This window comes from Mesoplodon densirostris, chromosome 7 (genome assembly GCF_025265405.1).
Source record: "Mesoplodon densirostris isolate mMesDen1 chromosome 7, mMesDen1 primary haplotype, whole genome shotgun sequence".
In the NCBI taxonomy this organism is placed as follows: domain Eukaryota; kingdom Metazoa; phylum Chordata; class Mammalia; order Artiodactyla; family Ziphiidae; genus Mesoplodon; species Mesoplodon densirostris.
Window position 1 is genome coordinate 89016075 of NC_082667.1, and position 12122 is coordinate 89028196.

Here is a 12122-nt window from a genome sequence, read left to right on the forward strand (position 1 = left end):
TTAGAAAATTAAACATGGACTTTGTAGCACAAAGATAAGGTCCCCCCCAAATGGTGTTCATTTATTTACTAGAAATGTTCAGCTCTGCATTAAAGTTGAAATAAAATAAATATATTAATTTTGAGGTGCAAAAATTTCTTATAAAAATCAATCTTTCTTTTCTGCCCATACAAACAAAAGTATGGAATGACATTAGAGGTCAGGTTTATTTGGTAATAGAATGTAGCTTCTTGATATTTTTGATTTTAGGAAAGGAGAATATCAACATCCAAACTTTTTTCAACTTTACTTTTATTTAAAATGAGGCCATATTTTCCTCTTATAAAAAGAGAGTTCAACTAGAACTGTCCATTTTCTCATCTGTAAAACAAGAGCACTGAATCAGCTGACTGTAGTCATTCAGAACTCAATTTCCTTATCTTATGATCGCTAAGCTTCTCCCTAAATCTAATATACTAAGGTTCTAAGGAAAGGAAAATATATTACTAACGACATGTTTTGATTTTAGTTTCTTAGAGTTCAAATGTCCACCATTCACCTTGGTCTAAGCTTAAGGAACCATTCAAGGGGATACAATGCAGATGGGAGGAGAAAACAGAACCCTCACACAAGCTGTGCTGTGTTGCAATCAGCCTTCCGTTTGAAAAATAATCTTCTCTATAGCTTTAAAGTGATAACTTTGTACCTGCAATGCTTCTTGTTTCAAACGGATTTTCTCTGGCTCTTCCTGAACATGTTCTGAGGAATCATCGACCTCTTCGATTTCTGAGGAGGAAGGACTCTCTACTGTCACAGTCACAGGAAATTCTGATGGACCTGAGTGTCCCAAGAAGAAGATAGAAAACCACAGAGGTGTTACACTAAAGTGCAAAGAAAGAAGACAAGATTGTATAAAAGACAACACAAGCCAGATACCAAATATCCAAATATTAGAGGACATTTAACAAAAGTGATCTGAGGTATCATTATTTATAAATGTCTCTCACTGCTCTTTAGTGTAAACCAGGCAATGACTAAGTAAAAGTACAGGAACTTATTTTTGCTATGTTACTGTACAGACCTCTGTTGTACGTGCTTACGATTAGTAATGGGAATTGCCCATATTATTTTATTAAGTTTCTTTCACAGAAGCCAAGTTAAGATCCAAGGTAAACATTTCTTCTCAGATCAACTTTATACTGCAAATGAAAAATTTATTCTTCACCATCAGACAAAAACAGTCTGGAAGAAAATGTAGTTTTTCAGAGGAAAATACATCAGTAAAGGGACTGATGAATAATCAGAAAGTCAACATATCTAAGCTGTGAATAATAGACATTAGAATTTTAAAAAATAAATCACATACACATACACAACTAAAACTGACCCATCAAAAATTTCATCTTCTCACCACCCTTAAGCCAAAACTAGGGCAATAGTAATACAATTCTCCCAGCAAGCTTCACTGCCACTGCAATGTTGTTCAATAGGACATTTCCAAACATTTAAAAACTGACCTGGCCACAACCCCATAAAAGTCTACACATCATAAAGAACTGTGCTGGGATTATATAACCACGCAGAAGACAAGTCACTAGGACATCATTTTGACAACAAGCAGCAAACCCTGCAGCATAGGAAAACCCTAACAGGAGAACGAGGTGCACACCCCTCTCTCTGGGAATGCAAGGCCAGGACTGACACCCAAGATGCGCTTCTCTCAACCTCAGCAGTGGTGCCATTCACAGAGCAACTATGCAGTCTCCCAAGACCACTGGGAAGGAGAATCTGATACTGACAGTATTAGCTTGCCACGAGGCCATAAGCGAGGGAATGTGTGTGGCCTTGGTGAGAGAGCAGAGGTTTGGGAGATGTTGCTTTATATTGGCTTTTAGATCAGGAATTTGTACATATAGCCTGCAAACAACGTTTCTTGAAAACATGTGAACATTCTTGAGTATGACAGCTCCATGTGAGGGGTCAGAAATGGCAGTCAAGTTCGTTTCACTGGGTAACAGCTGATTTGCGGACTGGAAAACAGGCTTCCTTGTTTACAGACATAACCATAAGGCTGCGAGTTGTGCGCCAAATCCACACAACTACACAGTTGCATTGGGAGAGCGACCAAACATGTTTTACATGGATTTATTTCAGAGAGGGAAATGCTTCTTGTAAGGCTCTGTCAATTTAAAAAGCAAGAAGAATGACCATCCACCTTTCCCAATTCAAGCCCTATATATCATAAATATGATAGCTACACACCACCAACTGATTACATACATCACGAGCTTTGATGAATGGAAAGCCCCTAAAAAGATAGCAACAAAACGAAGTTAGATCTTCATGTAAATACATCACCAGTTAAACGAAGTTAATACAACTATTTAGTAGTATGAACAGTATCCATACAGAATTGTGTATAAAAATAAATAAGCTCAAAACAAGGACCTGGAGGGCTCTGCTACGGAGAAAACACAACAGAATTCAGCCTACTGGCTTGTTAATAACTCTCTGAACTGCTGAGAGGCCCCTTCAGCTCCTATGTTCAGGATGGTTGAGATTTCAGTCTCTCTTCTTTAAATGGTGATATTAAGCGTTCTCTAATTTACCACCCTGTGTGCGAGGATGGACCTGCGATGAAGTGTCTCAGGAAGAAGACAGGAAACCACAGAGCTGTGAAACTCAAGTGCAAACACTGGGGATTCAACACTATAGTTTATGCAACAGCAATTCACATTACCATTTGCAAAAAAGTAGTCGGTTGTCCAGTGGGGATTAGAAACATCCATTTAACATGAGCAACTGAACAGATATTTTACACAGTAACTACTTCAAGTACTATTTAAAATCAATTCTCTTTGTTTTCTTAAGCAATTGTTAATCCCCAATTTCCTGATTACTACCAAGTAAGTCACCTGAAGATCATCTAGAGCCATCTATTTCACTTAGCAAGCCTAAAGCTATAATTCAACCATTTTATTTACTGTTCTGTGACAAAAATTACTATGAACAGCTATCCCGTGGATAAGAAATCAGGTAATGCTAGTTTGACTCACTAAATCGGATTTATTGAGTTAATAAGCCAGTTGATTTAGAATAGGTCTAATGCATATTTTTCATCCATTCTGCATTAAACTATTTCCCATGCCTAAAATGTCTTTTTTCCCATTCGTACGTCTCCAAATTCCTACTTCTGTGCTGTAGGGCTTCGCTCAACTACACCTGCCTTTAATGAAACTTTCCTCACATGCACAATTGGTGATCATTTTAGTCTCCTCAAGACTCCCACGGAGTTACCTCTGTTGTGACACTTGAGAAACAACTTGAAACTCCCAATTACTTTTAATTTTTCTTCCTTAGAGGGCTCATTAGGCAGAAGCCAAGCCATGTGTGAGTTACCTTTTTTCCTCTACACAAAGCACCAGAGACCACCCACATAATACAAGTTCCAAAATAAAGAACTCTAAATGACTGAAAAAGACAGGGAATGCAAACAGGTTACCTGTTGCTTTTTGCACTTTCTGCAGGACACAATGGCCGGAAACCAGACACTCCAGGTGGTAGCGCTTCAGGAGGGTAACATTCTTTACCAGCAGAGTGTTTCCTTCCATTACTTACAGGCTTCTTTGCGGCCAAGACTACGTTGGACAAAGCATGAAAAGAAGGAATCAAGATGCACCAAAGGTCTACAGAGCAACTGTCACACGTGCACACGTCGAAAGGAATCAAAAAGGCACTTGACAATGATGCCAAGCCCATTAAAAAGAGGATCGTTTTGTACAAAGGTTTTACATAAGCCAGCATTTTTAAAAAATATAAGTCCTCTACAGTAACAAGTTATTTTAACTAAAACAAAAGTATTGAGATGTGCAGAAATGCAAAACTAAAGTTTAAAAAAATCCCGAAGTATGATACATTTTATGTATCATGCAGAAACACTCAAGTTTCCTGAATCTTAGAACACCTTTGGCATTTCTGAATCTCAAGGACACAGAAACACAGATACACCCATGACTTCTGCCAAACAGAATCTTCAGAAGTAGACCAAAAGTTAAATTTAAGATGAATTTTTCTATGTAAAAACAATACAAGTTATAAGGCTGCAAGTTGCTGGGGGGTAGGTGAGTCAATTTTACCCTCCTATAAGCCTGTCAACCTTCACTGCTCCTTTGATTTCATATAGAAAACACACAAAAAAACAAATGAAACCCACTGGATGAAAGAGTGAAATGTGGAAACTTACCCTATATTTCAGTAGTAAAGAGGCAAGTATCTTTATATGAAACATTTGGTTGCAAAAACTAGACCTACGTGTTAATATTTTACTTAGAACAAGCCATATATTAAAATTCACATTTAAATATTTAATTTGAATTTACTGAAAACAAACATCATAGGTTAAAATGGTTATATTTATCCTTCAAAGCTACTGTATTTTATGTTATTTTATTTATTTATTTTAATAGATCTTGATTGGAGTATAATTGCTTCACAATTCTGTGTTAGTTTCTGTTACACAACAAAGCGAATCAGCCATATGCATGCACATGTCCCCATATCCCACCCTCTTGAGCCTCCCTCCCAGCCTCCCTATCCCACCCCTCTAGGTCATCGCAAAGCACCAAGCTGATCTCCCTGCGCTATGCTGCTGCTTTCTACTATATTTTAGCAGCATTAGGATGCAGGGTAAAATGGAGTGTATGCGGTAATACAGGACAAATATTTCATAGAGTGTAGCTTATTGATAATCACCACACGATCCTCTGTGATTTACATGCCTCTTAAAAATATATAGGAGCTCAGTTCATTTTGTGCTATTTTATTGTGTTTTTTAACTTAATTGCCATCAAAAAAAAAATCTTTGTATGCATATGGTTTGTATGTGTATACCCTTCCTTTACTTTCAGAAACTAATGCAAATACATTTGTATTAAAATTTTTTTAAATTACACTTTTCTTGTTAGGAGATTAAAAAATTTCTAATAAAAGTTCCCATCTTTTATTAGGCATACATAAGTATAATATAAATGTGACACAATTCATACCATTATTTCACCTCTATACTCACCTGGATCTAGGTATATACCCAGATACTGATTTGGCTTACCTCTATGTCTCCAAATAACTGAGGCAAATACAAAAAAAGCCCAAGGAATAAAATTACTCTTAAAAGAGCTCAATGAGCTTGTATACTTCAGTTACATTTCCACTTTGTTTAATCATGATAACTAAAAAAAAATGTTTAACTGTTCTCATTCCATGATGCCCTATTATTCTGTACTAATTTTACAGAATTCCTAATATGTTTTACATATACATGTTTTATTTATATATCTTTCCATTTCTAATATCATAGTAAAAGTCAAGGTAGCTATTTTAAGAATGCTTTACATATGATATAAATTTTTAATAATAATATCTAATTAGTGTGATATCACAAATCTTAACTTCTTTGAATGTACTATTTGATTATTAAAATAGCACTCTCTTGAAATAACAATTGGCAGATGATCATAAGCTTTTTTTTGACTTCATAAACACTCTTAACAACTTATTTAATACACTATTGTCCAAGCAAGTTGATTAATAGAGAATCAAAAACATACAACTTGAAGTAGGAAAAAAAAAAAGCTGTATTTATGAAGATGTTTACAATAGTTTATTTGAGGTTATTGCCAATTTTTCACCAATTTAAAAAATTGACCTACTCAATGAAACCTTGTGAATGCAATGTTAAAAACTGTAACTATGAATCACAGAATTTAAATTTAGTATGAAAAGAATGGCAAATTATATTGAAGCTATGTGGAATTCTGTTTATAGACAGCAGGAAGAGAAAATTAAAATGTAAATATTGCTTGATAGGATAATGGGATTAGAGGTGGTCTTTAAAAATTTTCATTTTTATGCTAATACAATACCTTTATAAAACCCAAAAATCTTCAAACAACACATTTTTTAAAAATTGTGGTAAACTACACAAAACAGAAAATTTATAATTTTAACCATTTTAAAGTGGACCGTTCAGTGATATGAAGTCAACAAAGTTTTAAAACTTTCAGAGGGCACCTGAATAAAAGATGTGTTGTCCACTGGTGATTTTAATGTATCTGGTATATAACTAAAGTCACCACAAAACTCTTTCTGGGAAATTGGCAGATCATAAACATAAATTTATTTTGCTTTTTATTAAACCTTATTGTTTTGCTGTTTCAAAATTCAAATTTACTCACAAGAAAGAGTCAGTTTCATATTAGATTTGGTTCACAAATGCTGCTCCTGCTATTCATTCTTATCACCAAAAAAAAGAGACTATTTGTGACTAACGATAATATGTTACAGAAAATAAAAAGTTAAAAGGTTTCCAAGCTGCATATCTGGGAACCTAAAGCATCACACAACATTTTCAAAAACAGAAAAGCCATTTGATTTGACTAAAATCTTAGTTTTAAGATGGCAGAAAGTACCTTGATAATTTTCTTTTAAGAAAGAAAGAAAACCAAGCCATTAAAGAGAAATTCTTCCGAGAGAACTGAAACATGTTATATACCTCTGACTTGGCACTCCTTCCATCTGGAGAACTTTTTTGGTAACTGTTTTCATCACAGAATGATCTAAAGTAAAATGAATTGAAATTACAGAGTAATTATTTTCCAGTGAGTGGCTATTTCCATTTAAAACCAAAGCCAACTAATTATTGCTTTTCCCATACATTTAAATATGAAATCTACATTATATAATTATACACTTATTTCCCCCTTTGTGTATTCTAATTTCTTCCTCAGAAACCTAAGATGCCATCTTGCAGACTGCCCACAGTGGCTACTATTTTGGCAGCAGCAAAGGTCAACTTGAAACATTTTGCATCTAAAGTGGCTTTGGATACCTCTGGATACAAAGTACAGTCTGAGCACCGTCCAGACGCTTAGATACCTAAAGAGCATCTAAGATATCAAACCAGGTCATCCAAGATAACAAACCAAGTCCTGATATTCCCTCAAAAGCTGCTCCTCCCATCAGCCCCCTTCTTCTAAGTGATACCACCCAGTTGCACACATAATCATCAACGACTTGTCTCCTTGGTACTATTTCCTTCATACCTCACATCTATCTGCAGGTCTTGATAGCTACACCCTCAAAACACAACCTGAATTCAACCACTTTTCACTTGTTGCAAACTTCCAACCTAACCTAGGCCATAAACATCTCTTATTTGGAGCACTGTGATAGTCGCCTAACTGGTCTCCCTGTTCCTCTTCTTTTTTTTTTTTTTTTTTTTGCAGTACACGGGCCTCTCACTGTTGTGGCCTCTCCCGTTGCGGAGCACAGGCTCCGGACGCGCAGGCTCAGCGGCCATGGCTCACGGGCCCAGTCGCTCCGCGGCATGTGGGATCTTCCCGGACCGGGGCACGAACCCGCGTCCCCTGCATCGGCAGGCGGATTCTCAACCACGGCGCCACCAGGGAAGCCCCCTGTTCCTCTTCTTTATCCTCCCAAGTCCCTTCTCTATACCAGGTCACCTTATTCAGATACGATTTGGATCATGCCTTTTTCCAGTTCAAACCCCTCTACTCATTTAGAATAATCCACATCTTTACTCTGGCCTTCAAGACTTTACAAGAGCAGACCCCTGGCTAGCTCCTTGACCTCATGTCATACCACACTCTTCTTCACTCGGTACTCTGCCCAGATTGGCCTCCTTGCTTTTCCTTAAATACTCCACCCACCTACATGCCTACATACTCATTGCCTCCTTGTCCTGGAATGTGCTTACTCCACATCTTCCATGGCTTGCTCCTCTCTTCATTCAGGTCTCCGTTCAAATGCCACTTCTCCAGTGAAGCTGTCCCCTAACAAACCTATCCAATGGAGTCCTACCTGCTCTCCCTCACTCTCCTTACATTAAGATACTTTTGCACTTCCTACTCTCTAAAATTATATGACTTATCTGTTTACTCATTTCTATCTGATCTCCTTCACTAGAATGTAAGCTCCACGAGGGCAAGACTCTTGTCTGTCTGGTTCACTGCTTTATCCCTAGTCCCTAAACCCGTATCTGGCACACAGAAGATGATTACAAAATTACTTGTGAATCTGACAAATGAATAAAGTACTCCTGGCAAGAATTCAGAGGTTGCACAGGAAAGAAAGAATGCTCTTGGTGGAAGCAGGCTTAGTATCTAGGTTCACCTCTATTCAGAGTAGAGATAAGAAAAAGTTACAAGTATAATTCACTTTAATTAGTACATTAGCTGCTAAAAACATAAGGGAAGTGCAACACTAGAAAAGTACAGTTGAAGTTTGAACAACATGGGTTTGAACCTCGCGGGTCCACTGACACACGCATAGTTTTCAATACATATGTACTATCGTCCTACATGATCCAAGGTTGGTTGAATCCACAGATGTGGAACCACTGACTATAAACTTATACCCAGATCTTCAACTGCGTAGGGGTCGACACCCCTAACCCCACGTTGTTCAAGGGCCAACTGGATATGATGAGGAAAGTTAAACACATTAAGTTTTAAAAAACTGTCAATACCTGAACAAATTCTTTTTGTTTTGCTATGTGTTTATCAATTTAAAAAAAGTGACCACATACCAACAAGCAGATTTTTTCTTATATCCAGAACGAGCAGAGTTCTGTTGGTTTCAAGGGCCTTTAGGAAAGCCTTTGCTCCTTCACTGGTGAGGCCGCACTGCTGCAGGTCAAGTGCTTTCGATGAAAGACAAAAGGTCACTTGCTAACTCTACAGACTTAACATATAGACAACTCTCATTTTCTCACGTGTGGAAGAGTCCTGCACAAGACAAGTCATGGCAGGTTTGTAATTTTGGGTATGGAAAAAAACAGAGACATATACGCACACACATAATGCATAAGCCAATTTAAAGACCTCTTCTTGGATGTGCAATGATAACCCTGGCTTTAGTACCAATAAATCAGACAACATATTTTACAATTACAGAACTGAAGAATAACTGTATAGAACCTATGAGCAAAAAGCATCACAAAATGAATCTCAGTTCATAATTAGCAAGGGCGGCAGGGGCATGTAAACCTCACAAGCAAAACCTGGTGGAGCTCAGAAATGCACTGCATTCTTTTGATCATGATCTTCAGCTCCAAATCACACTTGAAACTAGTTCAAAGGGGAAAACAAAATAGAAGAAATGTAATAACTGTTAGTTTTAGAGGAAAAAAAGACAAGTCTAAGAGGATACAAATAATAAAAACTTTCAACAATGTGTGAATAGAGAATACATACTAAAAACCTATCATGAAAGTATGATGGTCAAGAACCCTCGCAGTAAAAGGTCAGACAAAAACCAGAAAAACTGATCATGAATTCTAGTAGTTCTGGGGCTGAACAACCTACTCATTTAAACCAAAGGGATCATCACTAAAGCACAGGGATTAAAAACTATTACATGAAAGGAAACTATCATGAGTCTTTCGTTTAAGTGTTGTGTGGACCATCACATTAAAATAACTGGAGTCTTTCAACACCCCCATGACACACAGAAATAGCAAGTCAGACATACGGATCTGACAGGATATGATACAACCCTTACAAACTCTCACTACAGAAGAATGGACACAGGGTATAATTAACCAAATAGCCAAATTAATACAAACAGCCAGTAAACCTCACCAGTCAATCAGATGAATACAAAATAAAACACAATGTGGTTATTCTCCTATCAGATGAAGCCAAGATTCTGTAAGAAAAGCCTTTAAATAATGTCTATACCCTTTGGATCCAACAATTCTCTTTCTAAGAATTTAACCAAAACAAATAGAGATATAGGTAAGGATATATATCAGAGTACTATTTGTAACTGAAAAACTGGACAAAGCTTATATACAAGAATGGATAAGCTATGTGCACTGTGGCATATTCATATAATGGAATACTGAACAATCTCAAAAAATGATGTAGGAGATGCAAATTTACTGACTTGCTAAAATGCTCATACTAAATTAATTGAAAAAAGTTATAAAATTTGGAGTAATCCCACTTGCATAGAAAATGGAGAGGTACTCATTTTTGTAGTTTTACATTTTTTTACAAGTGCTACAGGCCAGTATTTGTGAGAGGCAGGCTTCACATCTACTGTTGGGGTGGACTATAAATTGGCATAGCCTTTCTGGGTGGTAATTTGGCCATGTGTATCAAATGTCTTAAAAATAGGTCACACTTAGTCATTCCACTTGTAGTACCTTATTCTACAGAAGTAATCCCGATGGACACAGAGATGTATATACAACGTATTCACATTGTTTCTGACAGGGAAAAGCAAACTGTCTAAATAGAATTGCAAAGAATTGATTAAACTATGGGACATCAATACGACGCAATACTACATGATACATCATTAAGTGAAAAAAGCAGGAATATGAAATAGCAAGTATACTACAATTCTATTTTTGTAATCCCTAAGTGTACATATATATTTGTAGAAAAAAAAAGACTGAAAGTATATACACCAAAATGAACAGTGATTATATCTGGGTATTAAAATGATAGGTAATTGTTCTCTTGTTACTCTGTATTTTCTATAAAGGATATATGCAACTCTTAGAGAAAGTTTAAAAGCAAAATAAAAGCTATCAGTAAAATGAGGCTTAAAAAAACCTATCACAATAGTATCATGCCAAAAGCTAAGCATATTAAAAATTCAATATTTTCAATTTTAGAATTTCCCTCTAAGCCATAAATCCTCACTAAGAGATTCTGCCAAAGCACTTGCACCCAGGTCACCAATGAGCGGGTTGCAGTTCAGAGTGATGCGCCTCAAACCAGCCATGCAGTCAAGATCACGTCTCCTGGAATGAAGACTCTCAGCCCAGGTTTCTTCATGCCTTCTGGTAGTCTGATACTTCAAAGATTTAATGGGATGAAATTAAGATGCTTGAATAAGGAAACAGGGTGTGCCTGAGTATGGCTTCTTATGTCAGAGATTTACACACACACACAGATCAAGCATATATGCCAGGAGCATCAACCTGAGAAATTCAACAGTCACTTCTGGTTTATGAGTCCAGTGACCCAGATTCTGCTCGGTCAGTGATTAGATTCTAGCCACTGCATTTCCTGTTTCTGAACACTTATGTAAAGTTGGACAACTCAATTACAGTCTATGAATTATTTTCCTTATCTTCTAAGTCAGGGAATTGGTTCTAAATTCTATCCTTGCTGAGGCCCTATATTTCATCATCCTGTCCTCCAATGGCCTCCAAACACCTGACTGGGCAAACCATAAGAAAACTTTTTAATATGCATCTTATTTATTAACAAATTATATACACAAAGTTCCATACATAGAATTTATGTACATGATAAACTACAGAGATTTTTTAAAATAATACAAAGGTAAAAAATGTTCTAATATTTTCTTTTCCTAACTCCTAAGGCATTATTTTATTTTACTTATTTTTTTATAAAGATTTATTTATTTATTTATTTGTTTGTTTGTTTGTTTGGCTGTGCCGGGTCTTTAGTTGCAGCATGCCGGATCTTTTAGTTGTGGCATGTGGGCTCTTAGTTATGGCAGGCACGTGGGATCTAGTTCCTTGAGCAGGGATCGAACCCAAGCCCCCTACATTGGGAGCACATAGTGTTAACTGCTGGACCGCCAGGGAAGTCTCAAGCATTATTTAAAAAACTATATTTACAAAATGTATCTCACATGCTACCTAGGGCGTGCACACAAGCTTTAGAGGCCTGGACTATGCAGAGCCAGTTTGATGTGCATTGGGAAAATAATGGTTTGACATTTAAGCAAAAGTACTGTCTTGAAGACATTCAGTTCTTTATATTCATAAAGTAAATTTTGGTAACAGGGAACACTGACTGTCAATGAAAAAAGTCTTATTACATTCCTGAAAAAGTAAAAGACTCAAAGTGCCTTTGTTACTCTAAAAGGAAAATCATTAGTGTCATTTTTCTATTAACAATAACTTATTAAAGCTCCAAGCAGAAACAACAGCAATCACTTACACAGCGCTTAGTATGTGCCAGGCACTATTTATACAAATAAGTGCATTTAAATCTCATAATGAGGCATAGAGGTTAAGTGATTTGCCCATGGTCACTAGCTATGAAATGGGAGAAAGGGAATTTGAACCTAGGCCA

The 12122-nt window shown here is 36.6% G+C and overlaps 1 protein-coding gene across 1 annotated transcript in view; it reads right to left on the bottom strand.

Moving 5' to 3' along the window:
• The window catches only part of LOC132494369 (centrosomal protein of 78 kDa-like), a 28451-nt gene extending 19782 nt beyond the window's left edge, over positions 1 to 8669 (bottom strand). The window contains 4 exon segments of the mRNA XM_060105423.1: positions 686 to 816; positions 3482 to 3617; positions 6530 to 6593; positions 8585 to 8669. Of these exon segments, the coding sequence (XP_059961406.1) occupies positions 686 to 816; positions 3482 to 3590 (240 nt within the window). The 5' untranslated portion in view covers positions 3591 to 3617; positions 6530 to 6593; positions 8585 to 8669.
• Positions 8670 to 12122: the final 3453 nt, after the last annotated feature.